Below are 22,150 nucleotides of genomic sequence, written 5' to 3' on the forward strand. Positions count from 1 at the left end.
AGATTAGACATCACCCTCATTTCCACTCCCACGCTGACTTTTGTACAGTATCTGGTTTTTATCACAGCAATCTCAGAAAAAACAGATTCACAAAGATATGATGTCACAGAAAAGTATATAGTAGCACTTAATGTTGGAACTGTGTATTGCTTCAAATTAACAGTCTGCACCATATCCAACTGATGTGGAATATCACTGAGTTTGCCTGAAAAAATTTAAATATCCCACAGTACCCCAGTGTGTTAAGTGCAGCACACCAGAGTGTCTGAGCACATGGTTTGGGGATCATAGCACACAGTTTTAAGTACCAATAGATAAACTATTCACTATTTTAATCACTTGTGAAGAAAATTAACTATAAGCCAGGTGTGGTGGCACATACCTGTAGTCCCAGCTTCTCAGGAAGCTGAGGCAGGAGCATCATCATTTAAGCCCAAGAGTTTGAGGGCAGCCTGGGCGACATAGCAATACCAAGTCTCTTGAAAAAAGAAATTAAGTTAGTTCACAGGCGGAGGAGGAGGCACATAGTCTAAGTGCTGACTAGCTACATAGTTCAGGCAAATCCTTCAAAAGGGAAAAGGAGGGGCTGCTTAGAAAGACGGCTCTCTCAGCAACTTCCGTTTGTCTTATGCTTCTCTCAGGGACAAACACGCAGTCATCTAGTGCCGTGCATGTACATTCTATGGGGGTGAACACCTTGGTTCTGTTTAAACAGCTAGTGCTTTTGACAGCTGTGCCAGGAAGGGTTAGGACCAACTACAAAATAATATAGGTTCTAAAAACATAGTGTTTCCCTAACTTTCTGTTTTTCCTGAGGAAAAAAATAAATCTTTTATTCAAATGCAAAAAGAAGAAAAAAGAACTACAATAATGCTTTTAAAGATCTAAAATTTTTTTCTCATATTACTTGGAAAACCAGTTTTTCTTCTGAGCAATAAAAGGAACACTATTAAATCCTTAAAGGAAGGTATCTCTTCCAATTTGAATGATGATTATTGCCTTCATGTGATTGTCTTTATAAATGCTAGCTGTGTTAAATCTGGTAAACTGCAATTTGGAAGGATAAAAATAGGAAATGTATTATATATGTCATCTTCTGAGCAATAACTTCTCTGAACTTTAAAGCACTGCAGATTTGATCCAGTCTCACTGCTTTCCTTTCTCACTAATCTAGTACTGAAGAGCCAAAGTTCTGAAGTCAAATAAGATCAGAAAGTCTTAAGAACGCAAGACTACAGATGTTAATAGAGATATCAGAAGAAATAGCTTCCAAATTACTAGAAACAGATTGTGTACCAACTTTTCTCATTTACAAAGTCCTTGGTTTAGAGAGGACACCAGAAAAGTGACAAAGGAAAGAGTTCAACCTCATAATCTACTCAGTTTTTGGTTTTTAATATTTCATCAGTTCACAACAACCAATATTCAGAACAACTGTGCCACTGGCAAATGCTACCAACTTCAACTGGAAGTCAAACAGTATGTGGTGAGAGTGATTAGCTAAGTTTTTAAAAAATCTATTCAAGGAATAACTGGTTTAAAAAAAAGTCAATGTTCTATTCCTTTGAAGAATTTTCGCAATTACAAAAGATAACAGGAAATATGTGATCTGTTTTCCTAAAAAATTTAGCAGGTCCCTATAAATACTTATAATCCCAAAAGTCCATATCTAGAAAAATAAGAATAAAAATAGAATATGGTTAGTTATCAAAAAAAAAGAAGAAGAAGAATGCTTAAAAAGCTAGGATAAACTACATGGCTGTGTCTGTACTTACCTGCTGAATGATTCTGGATGTTTTCTGAAGATTCTCTCTAGGAGGGACTTTACCAAATAATTTCCAACCAGGAGCACTATGGACAACTGATTTGAGTTCCTTTGTCCTTTTTGGAAAAAGGTTTCTGAAACACAGAAAAGTTACATGAATTGTGTTTTTTTAACCAGAGAGCTATTTAACAGTAATTTTATAATAAGTTTGTTCCCAAGGCAAAAACAAAAATACTTTTTTTGTTGTTTTTTTTTTGTTGTTGTTGTTTTTTTTGAGACGGAGTCTCGCTCTGTGGCCCAGGCTGGAGTGTAGTGGCCGGATCTCAGCTCACTGCAAGCTCCGCCTCCTGGGTTTACACCATTCTCCTGCCTCAGCCTCCCGAGTAGCTGGGACTACAGGCGCCCGCCACCTCGCCCGGCTAGTTTTTTGTATTTTTTTTAGTAGAGACGGGGTTTCACCGTGTTAGCCAGGATGGTCTCGATCTCCTGACCTCGTGATCCGCCCGTCTCGGCCTCCCAAAGTGCTGGGATTACAGGCTTGAGCCACCGCGCCCAGCCCAAAAATACTTTTAAATAAAACTATTTCTACTACTTACACCACTATTACTTAGAATAATAAGGCTCAATTAAGAATATGTGGCTTAATACCTAATGAATGCAGGGCTTAAAACCTAGATGACAGGTTGACAGGTACAGCAAACCACCATGGCACATGTATACCTATGTAACAAACCTGCACATTCTGCACATGTGTCCCAGAACTTAAAATAAAATAAAGGCTATCTGGCTTATATAGAGGTATTAGAAGAATCATCAACAGAAATAATAAAAAGATAAACAAATTGGAAGGAAAACGACAGCCATAAATAAGACGTAAACATTTGTCCAAATCAGCTACAAAGTATACTAGAATTGACTGTACATGTGCTTAACAATAACGGCCAAAATTCTGAAAACAAAAACATTTAAAAGAAACTATATAACAGTTAAAGGATTAAGTAATACAATATTTGGATAAATATTATTTACAGTAATAATTCGTTATTTATTATAAAATTATAACTACTAATCCCCTATTGCTATAATATATACATTTAACCTGTTTTTCCTAGGCCAGCTATGTACAAGAAAGCTTATTACAAAAGAATCAATATATAACCAAGGAAGAAAGTATCTCTCACTGAAAAATCTAAAAAAAAAAAAAAAAAACCCGGCCAGGTGCAGTGGCTTACACCTGTAATCCCAGCACTTTGGGAGGCAGAGGCGGGCAGATCATGAGGTCAGCAGTTGAAGACTAGCCTGGCCAACATGGTGAAACCCTGTCTCTACTAAAAATACAAAAATTAGCCGGGCGTGGTGGTGGGTGCCTGTAATCCCAGCTACTCGGGAAGCTGAGGCAGAAGAATCGCTTGAACCCTGGAGGCGGAGGTTGCAGTGAGCTGAGACCACCTCATTGCACTCTGCGTCAATAAGCACCCTGCAGAGGTATTAAGGATTTTTACCTATTATATCCATGTCCTAACCAACCAAATTAAGTACCTATTTTTTTATGTAAGCAGGGATGATACTCAAAATATGTACCCGTCAAAACAACATGACCAGGGCCCACGAACCAATTAGAAAGGTACTGATGAATTCAACTCAATATAAACCCTTTGCATAAGCTATAAATGAACAGTAAGAAAATTTCTAATTCACACAAACAATTAATTACAAACAGTTCCAAATTGGTTGAAGTCCCAAATAATTAGATTTATCTATACTCAAAATGCCGTATCAATATATATTAACAGTGCAGATTAGTGATAATAGAAAATAACTTTTTAGCGAAAAATGTTAAGGGACTCCTACAAAAGAATGCAGGATAATCAATAAAGAAAAGAAATTGCCAGGCATAGTGGCTCATGCCTGTAATCCCAACACTGGCAGGCCAAAGCAAAAGGATCACTTGAGCCCAGGAGTTTGAGAACAGCCTAGGCAATGTAGTGAGACCCTGTCTCTACAAAAAATAAAAATAAAAATAAATAGCCAGGATGGTGGTGCACACCTTGTAGTCCCTGCTACTTGGGAGGCTGAGGTGGGACAATCACTTGGGCCCAGGAGTTAAGGATGCAGTGAGCTGTGATACTGCCACTGTACTGCAGCCTGGGCAACAGACCAAGACTCTGCCTCCAAAAAAAAAAAAAGAAATAAAAAGAAAAGAAACACTCTTATTTCCTCAGGTGTATAACAGAAATAAACATATGACACTAGAATAATTGCTACTTTAAGATACTCTGGAGGTTTCACCTCAGAGACCATGTATAGTAACTTAATTCTCTACTTCATAAGATCACGAAATAGCTGAAAGTTTTCAATAATGAATATGCTGAGGACTAGGAATACTTCTAAGAAAAAAAGTTCAAGCGTCAAAGGATGGTCTATTAATTTAAACAATGTTTGATACATTGTGTACCACTTATCAAGAAAACACTTTGTAGCTGATTTAAACAAATGTTTACATCTTATTTATGGCTATCATTTTCCTTCCAATTTGTTTATCTTTTTATTATTTCTGTTGATGATTTTTCTTATACCTCTTAACTCCAAATTCACCTTTATGCTCTGGGACAACAGAAAAAATTCCTTTAATCATTTCTCCTTTAAAACAAACATGAAATTGTTAAGCTTTCTGGGTAGAGGGCACCAAAGGGACACTGAAGGAGAAAGGGGCTCTCCTGTGGTTTCCAGCTGCTGCAGAGTGGATCAGAGGTAGAGGTGTGAGGACATCCAGTAAAACTCTGCTTAGCTAGATGCCCAGACTGCAGCCCCTCAGCAAACTTGCAGCCTTGCTGAACCTGCACCCTCAACCTGGAGATGGCGTCCGTGCAGCCTGCTCAACATAAAAACTGACTCCACCAAAGGCTTCTTGCCAGCATCAGTGTGCTAATTTCCTCTGCAAGCCCCACACAGGCCAGACAGTTCTCATCAAGTCATACTCCCTCTACAATTCCTATGTGACCTGCCTGCACCCTAAAGGTTTCCTATCTACCCACACTAATAAACATGGGAAAAAATCTTTGTCACTATGGTTTAAGAAAAGAATTCTTGGATATGACACCAAAAGCATGATCTATAAAATAAAAAGTTGATGAACTGGGCTTCATTAAATTTAAAACATTTGAACTTCAAAAGACATCATGGATGCAAAATGACAGAATAGGAAGATCTAGGGGTCAGTCTCCCCACCAAAGTAAAAGTTGAGCTAGAAAGAGTAACTGGAGCGGGGCACGGTGGCTCACATCTATAATCTTAGCACTTTGGGAGGCCGAGGCGGGTGGATCACCTGAAGTCAGGAGTTCGAGACCAGCCTGGGCAACATGGTGAAACCCTGTCTCTAGTAAAAATACAAAAAATTAGCCGGGCATGGTGGTGCACACCTGTAATCCCAGCTACTCAGGAGGCTGAGGCAGGAGAATTGCTTGAACCCAGGAGGCGGAGGTTGCAGTGAGCTGAGATGGTGCCACAGTACTCCAGCCTGGGAGACAGAGCAAGACTCTGTCTCAAAAAAGCTAAGAGTTTAAAAAAAGACTAAGAGTAAATGGAATCAAGTACTTTAGTAGAATTCTAGGAACTGACCAAACCCTTTTAACAACCAGGGGAGTGCTTGATGAAGGAAGAGGCTACTGATCTTTCATAAGTATGAATAAGCAGCATACATAAACCAATTACCCTCCCCTATTCCTCAGAACCACCACCACCATACCCACCACCTCTTGTGGCAGTGGGGATGGCAGCCCATGTTCCCAGAGTTGCTAACTGGTGCCAGGAGGGACAGTGGGGATTATGTCCTTCAAAATTTAGGGTTGTACATTTTGGTTGGTCTGGCCCTGAGGGAGTGATACAGGCATGCATCAGTTTCAATACTCTCCACAGCAGTGGGTTTCACTGTAGGTATTTATCAGAACACTAAAGAAGGTAAAACCTTTTTTGTCTCCTTTTCTGGAGCCAGATATCTAAGAAAATCTTTGTCAGGTCACCAGCTAACCACAGAGACAACAGAACAAAAACTGGTGACCATACACAATATGGAATACATACTTTGCGAAAATAGCTCATAAAGTCACAAACAGGTGGCTTCAGCCCTCGACAAGCAAAAAACAGCAATCATTGAGGAGTGGGAGAAACAGATTTATAGAGTTACCATACTATAATAATCAGAGTATCCAGCTGTCAACAACAAAAAATTACAAAACATACAAAGAAACAGGAAAGTATGGCCCATAAACCTAGAAATAGGAATTGGACAAAAATCATCCCTGAGGTAGCCCAAAGTAATTACCAAAGACATTAAACCAATTTCATTTAAAAAAAAAAAAACAAACTCTAGGAGATTGAAAAAAAAAAAAAAAAAAACAACAACCATGGACAAAGAACTAAAGGAAATAAAGGGAATAAAGGGGGAAAATGAACAAAATCAGAATTCCAGTAAAGGCAGAAATAATAATAAGCAACAAAACAAATTCTGGAGCTGAAAAACAACTAAAATTAAAAATTCACCAGATGTATTCAACAGCAAATTTGAGCAGGCAGAAGAAAGAACTGGCAAATGTGAAGATAAGAAATTTGGAACTTTCCACTCTCAGTAGTAGAAAGAAAAAAGAATTAAGAAAAAGGAACAGAGCCTGAAGGGCCTGTGAGACATTACTAAGTGTACCAACTATGTACCATAAAAGACCTAGAAGAAGGGAAAAACAAAGAGGCAGAAAAAATACTTGAAGAAATAACCCACTTTGAGAGGCCAAGGAGGGTGGATCACAAGGTCAGGAGATCAAGACCATCCTGGCTAACATGGTGAAACCCCCGTCTCTACTAAAAAATACAAAAAATTAGCCAGGCGAGGTGGCGGGTGCGTGCAGTCCCAGCTACTCCAGAGGCTAAGGCAGGAGAATGGCATGAACCCAGGAGGCGGAGCTTGCAGTAAGCCAAGATCAGGCTCTGTACTCCAGCCTGGGCAACAGAGCGAGACTCTGTCTCAAAAGAAAAAAGAAATAACCAAAAACTTCCCAAATCTGAGGAAAAACATAATCTACACATCCAAGAAACTCAACAAAATTTAAGCAGAATAAACTCAAGGAGGTTCACAATGAGATACATTATAGTCAAACAGCGGAAATTCAAAGACAAAGAGAATTTTGAAAAGTGAGAGGTACCATCAAAACCAGGGGTCCTCAATAAGACTAACAGCTTATTTCTCTTCAGAAACCATGGAGGCCAGAAGTAAGATTACATATTTAAAGGTCAGAAAGGGGAAAAAAAATTGTCCACCAAAAATTCCATATCCAACAAAACTATCCTTCAAGAGTGAAGGAGAGGCCAGGCACAATGGCTGAAGCCTGTAATCCCAGCACTTTGGGAGGCCGAGGCGGGTGGATCACGAGGTCAAGAGATCGAGACCATCCTGGCCAACATGGTGAAACCCCGTCTCTACTAAAAATACAAAAATTAGCCGGGCATGGTGGTGCGTGCCTGTAGTACCAGCTACATGGGAGGCTGAGGCAGGAGAATTGCTTGAACCCGGGAGGAGGCAGAGGTTGCAGTGAGCCAAGATCACGTCACTTCACTCCAGCCTGGATGACAGAGTGAGACTCCGTCTCAAAAAAACAAAAGAAAAGTTGTGTAAATAGATAATGGTGATGGTTGTACAGCACTGTAAATGTACTTAATGTTACTGAATTGCACAATTGTATGCTTAAAAATGGGTGAAATGTTAAGTTTTATACTATGTAAACGTTACAATTTTTAAAAATACGTTATTAAGAAAATTAAAAGATAAGCTACAGATTGAGAGAAAATATTTGCACCACGTATGTCTGAGTAAAGACTTCTTTTTCTTTTTTTGAGATAGAGTCTCGCTCTGTCACCCAGGCTGGAGCGCAGTGGCGCGGTCTCAGCTCACTGCAAGCTCCGCCTCCCAGGTTCATGACATTCTCCTGCCTCAGCTTCCCCAGTAGCTGGGACTACAAGGCGCCCGCCACCACGCCCAGCTAATTTTTTGTATCTTTAGTAGAGACAGGGTTTCACCGTGTTAGCCAGGATGGTCTCAATCTCCTGATCTCATGATCCGCCCAACTTGGCCTCCCAAGTGCTGGGATTACAGATGTGAGCCACCACACCGGGCCTGAGGAAATACTTTTAACCAAACAATATAAAGAACTCTTACAGATCAATAATAGGAAGTGCTAAAAACAAATAAGATAAAGGTTTTAAACAGAGATTTTATCAAAAATGATATATTAAAAGCTAATAAGCTACCTAAAAAGATACTTAGTATCATTAGTCATCAGGGAACTACAAACCAAAATCACAATGAGATATCACTTTACACCCTCGAAGCCAGCTATAATAAAAAACACAGACAATAAGAAGTGTGGGCCGGGCGCGGTGGCTCAAGCCTGTAATCCCAGCACTTTGGGAGGCCGAGACGGGCGGATCACAAGGTCAGGAGATCGAGACCATCCTGGCTAACACGGCGAAACCCCGTCTCTACTAAAAACACAAAAAATTAGCCGGGCGAGGTGGCGGCGCCTGTGGTCCCAGCTACTTGGGAGGCTGAGGCAGGAGAATGGCGGGAACCCGGGAGGCGGATCTTGCAGTGAGCTGAGATCTGGCCACTGCACTCCAGCCTGGGCTGACAGAAGCGAGACTCCCGTCTCAAAAAGTGTAGGAGAAGTTAGAACTCTCACCCGGCAGTGGGAAATGTCAAAGTATGCAGCCATTTTGGAAAACAATTTGGTAGCCTTTAAAAAGTTAAACGTAAAAACCTAGCATTCCATCCATAGTTATCCACCCAAGAGGAATGAAAACATAGGTCCACACAAAGACTTGCACAAGAATGTTAACCATAGCATTATTCATAATAGCCAAAATGTGAAGACACCCCCAAATGCCCATCAATTACTAAATTTATAAACAAAATGTAATACATCCATGCAATGGAATACTATTCAGCAATAAAAAGGAATGAAAAGAACTGATATATGCTACACATCTGGATGAACATACAACTAAATGCAATAAGCCCAATATGTAAGACCTCATCTTGTATAATTCTATTCATATGAATTGTCCAGAAAAGGTAAATCTATAATAGAGATAGAAAGTAGAAGAGTGGTTGCCTGGGGTTGGTTTAGGAATGGAGATTGACTACAAATGGGCACAAAGGATTTCACTAGTGTGACAGAAATGATCTAAAAATAGATTGTGATGATGGCTGCACAACTCTATGAATTTACTAACAATCATTAAACTATACACTTAAAGTGAATGAATTTTATGGTATGTAAATTATATCTCAACAAAGAGACAGAGTGCAAAAGACTGCAACAGTCAAGATAACAATGCCAAAAGAGCAAAAATTTAAAAGACAAGAAATACCAGAAACAACTATTTTTTGCCAATAATTTAGAACACTTTGACAAAACAGGCAGATTTATAGAAAAATATAACTTGCCCACAGACCCAAAACTATATTAAAAACTAAAATGGTTAAAATTTTCCCCATAAAAAATCAGACATAGAGATTTTACATGAAAGCTGTAACAAGTTTTCAAGATATTGTGTATCAATTTTATATAAACCATTTTAAAGAATAAAAGAGCAAAAAAACTAATCAAATTTGGAAGGTCAATATGAACTCAATAGCAAACCAGATGAGAACAGCTTATGACTGTAAAATTACATACCAATATACAATATAACCCATGAACGTAGAAGCAAAAATCCTAAACAAAGTATTAGCAAACTAAATATAATCTTGTATAAGGTAGATAAAGACATCATAACTAGGTTGAGTTTGCCTCAGAAATGCAAAAGTAGGCCAGGCGCGGTGGCTCACGCCTGTAATCCCAGCACTTTGGGAGGCTGAGGTGGGCAGATCACTTGAGGTCAGGAGTTCAAAACCAGCCTGGCCAACATGGTGAAACCCCCGTCTCTACTAAAAATACAAAAATTAGCTGGACATTGTGGCAAGCACCTGTAATTCCAGCTACTTGGGAGGCTGAGACACAGAATCGCTTGAACCCAGAAGGCGGAGGTTGCAGTGAGCCAAGATTGTGCCACCACTGCACTCCAGCCTGGGCAACAGAGTGAGACTCCATCTCAAAAGAAAAAAAAAGAAAAAGAAAAAGAAATGCAAAAGTAGTCAAACATTACAAGATCTTAAATGCAATTCAATAATTCAATACATTAACGGAATAAAAGAAAAACTACATGGTCATCTCAATAAAAGCAGAAAAAAGGATGGTAAAATTAAATACTTCATTCATGATAAAACTGTTAAAGCACTCCAGCCAGGGCAACAGGAGTGAAACCCTACCTCAAAAAAAAAAAAAAAAAAAAAAGTTATTCTTGATAAAATGCTAGAAACATATTCTTTTGAAATCAGGAACAAGACAAGAATGCTACTATTTCTATTTCTCCCTTCCAAGTACTAACCAGGCCTGACACTGTTTAGCTTCCAAGATCAGGTGAGATCAGGCGCATGCAGGATGGTATGGCTATAGACTACAATCCCTATTCTATTCAGCATTGTATTGAAGGTATTACCTAGTGTAATAAGGCAAGAAAGAGAAAAGGGAGAAGGATTGGAAATGGAGAAGCAAGTCATTATTCACTGATAACATAAAAAGGTCTGCATTTTTTAAGTAAAAAATCTACTATCAAATTATTAGAAATAGTTTTTAGTAAGTGGTTGGCTTTAAGATTTTTTTCCGGCCGGGTGCGGTGGCTCACGCCTGTAATCCCAGCACTTTGGGAGTCCGAGGCAAGTGGATCATGAGGTCAGGAGATCGAGACCACCCTGGCTAACATGGTGAAACCCCGTCTCTACTAAAAATACAAAAAAAAAATTAGCCAGGCGTGGTGGTGGGCACCTTGTAGTCCCAGCTACTTGGGAGGCTGAGGCAGAAAATGGCGTGAATCCAGGATGTGGAGCTTGCAGTGAGCCGAGATCACACCACTGCACTCCAGCCTGGGTGACAGAGCGAGACTCGCCTCAAAAAAAAAAAAAAAAAATTTTTTTCTTTTTTTAAAAAAAGCAAGTTTGAGGTTGTATCATCAATGACAGCTGGAAATTTTTTAAAATCTAAAGAGATATAATAGCAAGAAAATACAAGGTATCTGAGAAGAAATCTAGCCAAAGTTTTATAAAAATTTATAGAGAGAATGAAATGATACAATATTATTGAACTACATTAAAGAAAATCCAATTAAATAGAAAGATAGTTCACGTTTATAAAAAGGAAAACACTACCATAAAAATATCAATTCTCTCCAAACTTATCTATCAATTTCATCCAATTGCCATCAGAAATACAACAACATTTTTTAGGAACCTGAAGGGAACTCAAAAATTTATATTAAAGAATAAAGGACCTGGGCAGGCACAGTGGTTCACGCCTGTAATCCCAGCACTTTAGGAGGCTGAGGTAGGTAGATCACAACATGAAGAGATGGAGACCATCATGGCCTGTTAACATGGTGAAACTCTATCCCTACTAAAAACACAAAAATTAGCTGGCCATGGTGGTGCGCACCCATAGTCACAGCTACTTGGGAGGCTAAGGCAGGAGAATCGCTTGATTGCTTGAACTCGGGAGGCAGAGGTGTGGTGAGCCAAGATCGTGTCACTGCACTCCAGCTAGCAACAAAGTGAGACTCCGTCTCAAAAAAAAAAATAAAAAAAAAGAGAGCGCGAGAATAAAGGACCCAAAATAAGACATTTTCAAGAAGAAAAAAGGCAAGGCTGAGTTGCCCTAACAGATATCCAAATTTGCCATAACATTATAGTTTTTAACAAAATATGATATTGACCCAGGGATAAAGAAATTAATCAATGGAGAAAGAATAAACAACTCAGAAACATACCCAAGCATAAATGGAAACACAGGTGGCACTGCAGATCCCTGAGGAAAGATTGTGTAATAAATAGTATTGGGACCTCCGGCTATCAATGTGAAAGAAAATAAAACTGGATTCCTACCACATACCACAGTCAGTTCCCAATGTATTAAACAGTTATGTATGAAAGGCAAACTTTTGAAAGCTTTAGAAAGAAACACAGGAGAATTTTTCTTCTAATCTCACAGAGAAAAATCTAAAAATCAGGCCCCAAAGCATTAATTTTTAAAACTTGATAAAATCACCAGCATAAAATTAACAACTTCTGCTCAAACAGCACTATAAACAAAGTAAAAAGACATAAATTTAGAGGATAAGTTCCAATACACATAAATGACAAAAAATTAGTACACAGAAAATACAAAGAACTCTATTAACCACTTTCATAAAAGATAATCCAATAAAAAAGAGATAAAAGGTATTGCAGAAAGAGGGAAAACAAATGGCAAATGAGATCTATCATACAATATTTAGCCTCATTAGTAATAAGGGAGCTCACAAACTAAAAACAGAGTAACATTTGTAATGTACTGACCACTGTATATAAAATCTAAGCAAAATCTAAGAAACCTGATAATACCAAGTTTAGAAAGGGAAGAACACTGTTAGAAATTTACATGATACAGATTTGTTTTGATATTTACATGATAAAAATACAGTTGTTTCTAGCTCATAAAGTTGAACAGCTGCATACCCTACCGTCTAACAATTAGACTTCTAGTCACATATCCTAAGTAAAGTCCTGGACATGTACACTTGGAATACATCTATAACAACATTCAGGACAACATTGTACAAAAGAGCAAAAACCTACTCAAAATCCAAAAATCCACTGACAGAAGAATAGAAAATTCTAATTGTGGTATATTTGCAAAAGTAATATTATTCCTCCATGAAAAGCAACCAAAGCTAATCCATCACCATGAATGAAACTTGAAAAAACAATGTTGAGTCCTATGATCTGAAAGTGTTTCCCAAAATTCATCTGTTGGAAACTTAATCTCCAATGCAATAGTATTTGGAGGTCAGGCCTAATGGGAGGTGTTTAGGTTTCACTCTCAGAATGGTTCAATGACACAATAAAAAGAACTCGACCTCTCAGGCTCAAACAGTCCTCTTGCCTCAGCCTCCTGAGTAGCTGGGACCATAGGCACACACCACCACACCCAGCTAATTTATTAAATCTTTTGTAGAGCCGAGGTCTCACTATATTTCCCAGTCTGGTCCTGAACTCCTGAGTTCAAGTAATCTTCCCGCCTCGGCATCCCAAAGGCTGGGATTACAGGTGTGAACCACTGCATCCAGCCCCAAAATATTAGTTTTTATTACATCATGTAATCCTAATGCCCCAATCACGACTCCCTAGTAACTGGAGAGCCCTAACTAAAATGGTTAAAAGATTTTCTTTTCTTTTTTTTTTTTTTTTTTTAATGGAGTTTCGCTCTGTCCTACAGACTTGAGTGCAGTGGCACAATCTCGGCTCACTGCAACCTCCACCTCCCAGGTTCAAGCGATTCTCCTGCCTCAGCCTCCTGAGTAACTGGGCTTACAGGCACGCACCACCACGTCTGGCTAATTTTTGTATTTTTAGTATTTTTAGTAGAGGCAGGATTTCATCATGTTGGTCAGGCTGGTCTTGAACTCCTGACCTCAAGTGATCCGCCTGCCTTGGTCTCCCAAAGTGCTGGGATTACAGGCGTGAGCCACCACACCCGGCCAATTTTCATATTTTTAACCCATAGCTGAGGAGCTATCAATGTATCCTCTTCCTGCACTGCATTGGGCATCACCTTCTGCCACAAAGCTTAGGTACACTTACTTGAGTCAAAGTAGATAAACATTTCAGACTTCAAGTACCCTTCTTAGGGTCAATTCACATTTATATATAAATCTGTCTAGGCCGGGCGCGGTGGCTCACGCCTGTAATCCCAGCACTTTGGGAGGCCGAGGCGGGCGGATCACAAGGTCAGGAGATCGAGACCATGGTGAAACCCCGTCTCTACTAAAAATACAAAAAATGAGCCGGGCGCGGTGGCGGGCGCCTATAGTTCCAGCTACTCGGGAGGCTGAGGCAGGAGAATGGCGTGAACCCAGGAGGCGGAGCTTGCAGTGAGCCAGGATCGCGCCACTGCACTCCAGCTTGGGCGACAGAGCGAGACTCCGTCTCAAAAAAATAAAAAATAAAAAAAAAAAATCTGTCTCAATTACACTGTGGTAGTCACTGGGTCAGAAACCATACCAACAATAAGCACTTGGGGAAAAAAATTTACAGTGAACAAACTTTATTGGGTTTTTTTTTTACAGTTATTATCAACTCCAATCACTGACCAGACTGCAAGAACACGTAGGTAGTTCTCACAAGGGGGAAAAAAACAGCATTCCATAGAAATGCAGAGTTACACGTATAAATAATTAAAGCAGAGAAACCATAAAATAGAAGGGCTTAAATTAAGTGTATCTTTTAACTCAGTGAAGCACAGCTTCAAATAATGTGACCTGGCTAAGAAAACACACATAGCGGCACATGGAGAAAACCACAAATCTAAGACAAAGTTATACCAAAGGAAAGTAATAACTACAAATCAAAAAATTCTTCATGTACAGAATTCTATAAGGAGCCTTGGGGGTATTTATGTCTCTATAGCTTTACCTACAATTAGATACTGTAATCATTACCAAACATATTCTCATATGAAAAACTAGAGGCTAAGCATATAAATATTGTCTATCAGATCTCTATAAGTTACAGAATTTTTAAAAATCACACCTAAAATGCTAAATATTCATAAATCTTTGATTAGAGACGGTTAAAAATTATCTTGCATTGGCCAGGTGTGGTGACTCATGCCTGTAATTCCAGTACTTTGGGAGGCTGAGGCAGGTGGATCACCTGTGGTCAGCAGTTTGAGACCAGCCTGGCCAACATGGCGAAACTCTATCTCTACTAAAACTACAAAAATTAGCCAGGTGTGGTGGCGGGCACCTGTAATCCCAGCTCCTCGGGAGGCTGAGGCAGGAGAATCGCTTGAACCCAGGAGGGTTTCTGAGACGAAGTCTTGCTCTGTTGCCGAGGCTGGAGCGGCACAATCTTGGCTCACTACAACCTCCACCTCCTGGGTTCAAGCGATTCTCCTGCCTCAGCCTCCCAAATAGCTGGGACTATAGGCACACACCACCATCCATGGCTAATTTTTGTATTTTTAGTAAAGACAGGGTTTTACCATGTTGGCCAGACTAGTCTTGAACTCCTGACCTCAGGTGATCCACCCATGTCAGTCTCCCAAAGTGCTGGGATTACAGGCATGAACTACCACACCCGGCCACTTATAAGGACATTTTGGACTTCCAAAATTAACTCCAAGAAATACTAACTTCTTAAATCAAATAACGGTAGGTCTTTCAGTGGATGTGGTTTTTGTAGAATCTTGCTATGATCAGCACAGATTAAAAGGAAAAAAAAAAATAACCTCCAAAATAAAAAAGCCTGGTTCTAATTATGTATTATAGTCCTGACAACACAGTAAGTTCAGAATGAAGTTTAAATTCTTGTTAAATCATAAATAAAAAACAAGCCAAAGCCAAATAACTTAAATGTATGCATCCAGGAAACATTGGTTACTACGAGAAATTTCCATAAAAGAAATATGAGCCCACAGGTATCCAATTGCTAAGAAAGGCTATCAGATATTGTTCCACATTAATTTCTTATGCCACTAAGAAATTTTGGATTGGGTTTTCAGGTTATTCCCTGCCACAAACACTATTTATAACATAATACAGCAAAACGGCATATACCTGCAATGAAAAGTAATTTTAAAATATTATTACAAATACTGTATATGGAATTGTGTTAAAACATTACAGATTTAATAAGCTTCACTGGTCAGCCCAGGAAGAGAATCACTACTTTATTAAATCTTAAGGGGAAAAAAACAATGAAAAGGTACATAAATAGGCCAAAAATGTGTCATCTTTTCATGCCCCATCCCTTATCTCCCGATCTACTGTGAGCCTGAAAAGCTGATGTCTCAATGGAGATAAATGTGAGACCACATTCCTCTCTATCACCTTTTCAAATGAAAGACAGAGACAGATCGACAGACAGACACACACACACACTCACTCTCTCTCTCTTCCCTTTCTCCCAACCCCCAAAATATTAAAATTTCTTAAATATAAATCAACACTAAAGGCTTCTTAGCAAAACAAACCAGATGTATTCAAGCACACCCACATAAAAGATAAAACAATTCTTTCAGGATTCCAGAGACTAGTGTCTGACTATATGAATGACATCTGTAGGGCACTTTTGGGGAAGGGGTCACTCTTGTGATGTTATTCGTGTTGAAGGGAGGGGAAGCAGAAAGGAACATTCCTAGCTTCTCTCTGTCCCCTTATTCATCTCCACCTGAGAGACTAAATTTTGGCAGCAGACACTGCTGCCTAATAGTAGAGAAGATACTCTGTTCTGCTCTCCTGTTAGGAGGCCAAGTTACCTCTGTACCTCTCTGCTCCCCATCCCCACAGGAAATACCTGCTGTGTTAATGTTTTTGCTGAGTAAATTTAATACAAGTGAAATATTAGGAGGCCCACTGCAGTCACACAACAAACCCACATCTTTTGATCCACAATGTATCTGTATTGAGACTGGTATTTTGAGGTACATTTGTTTTCCTATCTTTTTTCTATTGATTCCAAACTTGAGTGGGTTGATAAAAGGTGTTACCTATTAGGCCTCCCCAAGCCCCAAGTTTTTATAAATTGAAAAGTACCTTATTGCTTCAGGTATGGTAGAAATATTAAGAACAACTATGTGTTTTCAAATTGTTTTATTTATTTATTTATTTATTTATTTATTTATTTTTTAAAGTCTTGCTCTATCACCCAGGCTGGAGTACAATGGTACAATCTTGGCTCACTGCAAACTCCACCTCCTGGGTTCAAGTGATTCTCATGCCTTAGCCTCCCAAGCAGCTGGGATTACAGGTGCATGCCACCACACTCAGCTAATTTTTGTATTTCTAGTAGAGACAGGGTTTCTCTCCATGTTGGCCAGGCTGGTCTTGAACACCTGACCTCAAGTGATCTGACCACCTCAGCATCCAAAGTGCTGGGATTACAGGAGTGAGCCACCACACCCAGCCTTCAAATTGTTTTCTTTCTTCATTCTGTGATATATCTTGTAGTACAAGTAGAGAATAGGGAATGGTAGTGTTAATCTGCCTTTCCCCCTTTAAATTCATCTTCCACCCCAATCAACACTATATAAATATAAATACTATGTTCACATACACGCCCATCTATACACACACAGACACAAACACACACACACCATCTTCCATTCTCTCTACTAATTTGTGTCCAGTCTTTTCAGCAAAAAGGAATTGAGCAAATCAGTTGCCCCAGTTAGGAAATAGCATCAACTGAGAAACAGCAGTCTAATGTTTCTTCATTGTTGAAAACATATAGTTGAAAACGAGAAGAGGCACACTAAGAAAAGGCTAGTGTGGGGATTAGAAAAGAGGGGGAAAGGCCTACTAATACAACCATTTCTCTGCCTTCTCCCTTAGTGGCTTTTATAATAAAGGTTGGGTAAATGACTCTAGTTTATTATTACATGTTAACATTTGCTTCACATATCTGTGTGTTTGTATTTTCCTAAGATTTCATTTCTTTTATCACACACACAAAAAAGCTACATATGACCTAAGAGTCATATGCCTACCATACCTTATCAAGAGTCATTTGCCTACCATATCTTATCAAAGGCTAAAGCTCACTAAAAAGGGGCAAAACTTATTGATATCATGCAAATTCTCTACTAATGCTTTTTTAAATAACAGAATGTACAGTGCTTGGACCTGTAAGAATTGGCAAATCCATTTACTTATATGAGACAAAGTAATGTAAATCCCATAGTTTCTCAGACTGTGGACTTTGACACTATAGAAAATTGTGACTACCTAATCCTGAATCTTATTACTGCCAACAATAATGTGGGCTCTAGCCTCCCAAAAAAGTAATTAATTTTGCTTAACATTTACATCAATTCGACTATTTTAACCTTTTAGACTCATTAGATAAATTCTAATCATCACTTCAATAGACTTGTATATTAAAAGGGGATTCAACACTGGGCGCAGTGGCACACACATGTTAGTATTGGCTACTCAGGTGGCTGAAGAGGGAGGATTGCTTGAGCCCTAGAGTTCAAGGCCAGACTGGACAACATAGCAAGACCCCATCTATTTTTTTAAAATTGGGGTAGCGGGGATAGAATACTTTTCGGCTGGGTGCAGTGGTTCATACCTGTAATCCCAGCACTTTGAGAGGCCAAGGCAGGCAGATATCTTAAGTACAAGAGTTTAAGACCAGCCTAGGCAACATGGCAAAACCCCATCTCTACAAACAAAATGTAAAAATTAGGCAGGCGTGGTGGCATGCACCTGAAGCCCCAGCTACTTGGCAGGCTGAAGCGGGAGGATCACTTGAGCCCAGGAAGTTAAGGCTGGAATAAGGCAAGGTCGTACCACTGCACTCTAGCCTGAGTGACAGAGCAAGAACCTGTCTCAAAAAAAAAAAAAAAAAAAAAAAAAAAGGTGGAGGGGACTCAATAGAAAGAGTAAAATCAGTTTTAAAAATTAGAAATCAACGGAGGGGAAGTTGGACAGCTGAAAACATAAAAACTTCCTGGACTTTAATTTCCCCAAAGAATAAAAAGCCATAAAGAAAACATTATCTAGTCACCATGGAATGCCACAACTGACTACATAATTAATTCAAAGAAGTATAACTACTGTCTCTTTGGTAACCAAACTCAGTACTCGGGTTACCCTTGAGTATTCTGGATTAAAGATCTGGCACAAAGATTACCTACATTCTTTACAAGCCTCAATCATTTTTAACTTGGAAAAAACTTTCAGCTGACTATATGCAAAAAAAGTAGGTTTTTTTGCCAGATAACTTAGGCTTTTTTAATTCCAAGAATTTTCTTTTTCAAGCTGTTTCTGGATCTTGTCTTTGTTGTTATTACAAACCCTAAAAATTAAAAAAAATAGAGAATTTTTATTCAATAAATATTACTTAACTAACTAGATATTTTCTGAGATCAGAGCTATCAAAAAGGGAAATTCAACATCACTCACTCTGTCAAAACAACAGAAATTACAAGGCTGAAAGTAAGGCTACAATTTTTTAAATAATAAATAATATTTTAGAGCTTCTAGGGACCTTAGAAAATATCCATAACATTGGAGAGTGTCCAGAGAGAAAGAAAATATAAAATTAAATTAAAAAAAAAAAAAAAGACTATCCAGGTCAGAGGTTCTTCATCAAGAGTCAATTGCTGGGCATGGTGGCTGGGCATGGTGGCTCACGCCTATAATGCCAGCACTTTGAGAGGCCAAGGCGGGAGGATCACTTGCATCTAGGAGTTCAAGACCAGTCTGGGCAACATAGTGAGACTCCGTCTCTACAAAAAAAACCAGCCAGGCATAGTGGCATGCGTCTGTAGTCCCAGCTACTCAGAAGGCTGAAGTGGGAGGATCACGTGAGCCTAGGAAGTCAAGGCTGTAGTGAGCCTGATGGCACCACAGCACTCCAGCCTGGACAACAGTGAGATTTCTGTCTCAAAAAAAAAGTCAATGAACCTACACAAATGGGCTAGAGGTTGTCTATAAGTGTTCTCAAATTGTGTGCACAATCCAGTAATGAGGTCAGGTAAGAAAAAAATATTGTATGCACAATTTTAAGTAAATGATTTGCTTACATGCCAGGCGTGGTGGCTCACACCTGTAATTCCAGCACTTCAGGAGGCTGAAGCAGGTGGATCACTTTAGCTCAGGAACTGGAGATTACCCTGTGTAACATGGCAAAACCTCATTTCCACAAAAAGTATAAAAATTAGCCAGGCATGGTGGCGTGTGTCCATAGTCCCAGTTACTCGGGAGGTTGAGGTAGGAGGCTCACTTGAGCCCAGGAGGTTGAGGAGGCAGCACATTGTGATTGCGCCACTGTACTCCAGCTTGGGAAACACAGTGAGACTCTGTCTTAAATAAGTAAATAAATAAAAGGAAGTTCCAAACATTTTTCTTGGCCAGCTTTCATCAAATTCTCCTAGGATTCAATACGCCACCCTACCACTTCCAAGACAGACTGATGACCCCACAGAATACTTGCCAAGGTCACACTATTAAGTGTTTGAAACAGGTCTTTCTTTCATAGTTGCTTTTCTTTCTGATCACATTCATCTTGTTCATGTCCTCCATACAAGAATCAAGATGTAAGAGCTTCACAACTAATCCCTAATCTTCTCCATCCTACACATTGCCAAAATGCCTTCATTTTAAACAATTCAAATACATAAATTATTTTCTTATCCTTCCAGAATACAGCCCAAGTGTATTCATGTTAGCAAGTCACCTTATGATGTCTTATTTCTTAAGGTAAATAAATTTCAGGCAATGCCTTACTGATAGAGATCTTTTTCTTTTTTTTTCTTTCCTATTTTTTTATGTGTGTGTGTGTGTGAGAGAGAGACAGGGTCTCACTTTGTCACCCAGGCTGGAGTGCAATGGCACAATCTTGACTCACTGCAACCTCCGCCTCCCAGGTACAAGTGATTCTCCTGCCTCAGCCTCCTAAGTAGCTGGAATTACAGGCATGCACCACCACACCCGGCTAATTTTTGTATTTTTAGTAGAAACAGGGTTTCACCATGTTGACCAGGCTATCTCCAACTCCTGGCCTCAAGTGATCCACCCGCCTCAGCCTCCCAAAGTGCTGGGATTACAGGTGTGAGCCACCGCGCCCAATCTTTTTCTTCTTTTGCAACAGGAGAGAACAAAATAGAATGCATTTAGGGATAAAAGAAAAAAGTAATTATAAAAAGCTTTGCTTTTGTGTTGCATACTTATTACACCATGTACGAAATGTTTTATAAAGAAAGTCTCTGTTGCTTTAGAACCAATGGTAGTATCTAAGATATTCAAAGGGAAGTTAGAAACCACCAGAAGAAAAGAGGAAGGATATAGGAAAGAACTTTCAGGACAAGCACACAAGCGGTAATAAGGAACAACATCAGCAGAACATGGGCAAAATATTTCAGTCACCAGCAGGTAAGATACCTTTTAACATAGGAGAAAGTTGGGAAACACAGCTAAGATGACTGATGAGGAATGATAAATAAAACTAACCATATGTGTAAATACCTTTCCATTTACGCCTATTGTATAAATACAACAGAAACTGACAGTGTTTTTGTTTACAGTAAGAGTGAAATACCTTCATGTGTATTTAATCTTCATAATAGGTACAGGGTTTCTTTTGGGGATGACAGAAATGTTCTAAAATTGATTAGGGTGATAGTTGCCCAACTCTATGAATGTGCTGAAAACTACCAATTGTACACTTTAAAGGGGCAAGTTGTATGGTATTTTAATTATGTCTCAATAATGCTGTTAAAACATTTAAACAAAAAAAATCAGGCCAGGCACGGTGGCTCACGCCTGTAATCCCAGCACTTTGGGAGGCCGACGTGAGTGGATCACGAGGTCGGGGGATCAAGACCATCCTGGTTAACACGGTGAAATCCCGTCTCTAGTAAAAAAATACAAAGAAAAAAATTAGCTGAGCGTGGTGGCGGGCGCCTGTAGTCCCAGCTACTTGGGAGGTTGAGGCAGGAGAATGGCGAACCCGAGAGGCAGAGCTTGCAGTGAGCCAAGACAGCGCCACTGCACTCCAGCCTGGGCAAAAGAGCCAGACTCCGTCTCAAAAAAAAAAAATCAGGCCAGCCATGGTGGCTCACGCCTGTAATCCCAGCACTTTGGAAGGCCAAGACGGGTGGATCAAGAGGTTAGGAGTTCAAGGTCAGTCTGCCCAAGATGGTGAAACTCTGTCTCTATTAAAAATGCAAAAAATTAGCTGGGTGTGGTGGCAAGCACCTGTAGTCCTAGCTACTCGGGAGGCTGAGGCAGAGAATTGCTTGAACCTGGGAGGCAGAGGTTGCAGTGAGCCGAGATCGTGCCACTGCACTCCAGCCTGGGCAACAGAGCGAGACTCCGTCTAAAAAAAATCAAATCTGACAATCTGTAAAAGGTAAAACAACAAGACCAAGTGGGGTTTATCTTGGGAATACATGGCTCATTCAACACTTGAAAGTCATCAATGGGCCGGGCGCGGTGGCTCAAGCCTGTAATCCCAGCACTTTGGGAGGCCGAGACGGGCGGATCATGAGGTCAGGAGATCGAGACCATCCTGGCTAACACGGTGAAACCCCGTCTCTACTAAAAAAAATACAAAAAACTAGCCGGGCGAGGTGGCGGGCGTCTGTAGTCCCAGTTACTCGGGAGGCTGAGGCAGGAGAATGGCGTAAACCTGGGAGGCGGAGCTTGCAGTGAGCTGAGATCCGGCCACTGCACTCCAGTCTGGGCAACAGAGCGCGACTC

General features: G+C 39.7%; 1 protein-coding gene across 5 annotated transcripts in view; it reads right to left on the reverse strand.

The window, feature by feature from the left end:
* TBC1D12 (TBC1 domain family member 12) overlaps positions 1-22,150 on the reverse strand; it is a 149,132-nt gene that overhangs the window by 101,580 nt on the left and 25,402 nt on the right. For all 5 annotated transcript variants that reach the window (XM_021943487.2, XM_021943486.2, XM_021943491.2 and 2 more), the window contains exon 2: positions 1,776-1,899. In XM_021943487.2, the coding sequence (XP_021799179.2) occupies positions 1,776-1,899 (124 nt within the window). The remainder of the gene's footprint in view (positions 1-1,775; positions 1,900-22,150) is intronic.

This window comes from Papio anubis, chromosome 11 (assembly GCF_008728515.1).
Source record: "Papio anubis isolate 15944 chromosome 11, Panubis1.0, whole genome shotgun sequence".
Taxonomy (NCBI): domain Eukaryota; kingdom Metazoa; phylum Chordata; class Mammalia; order Primates; family Cercopithecidae; genus Papio; species Papio anubis.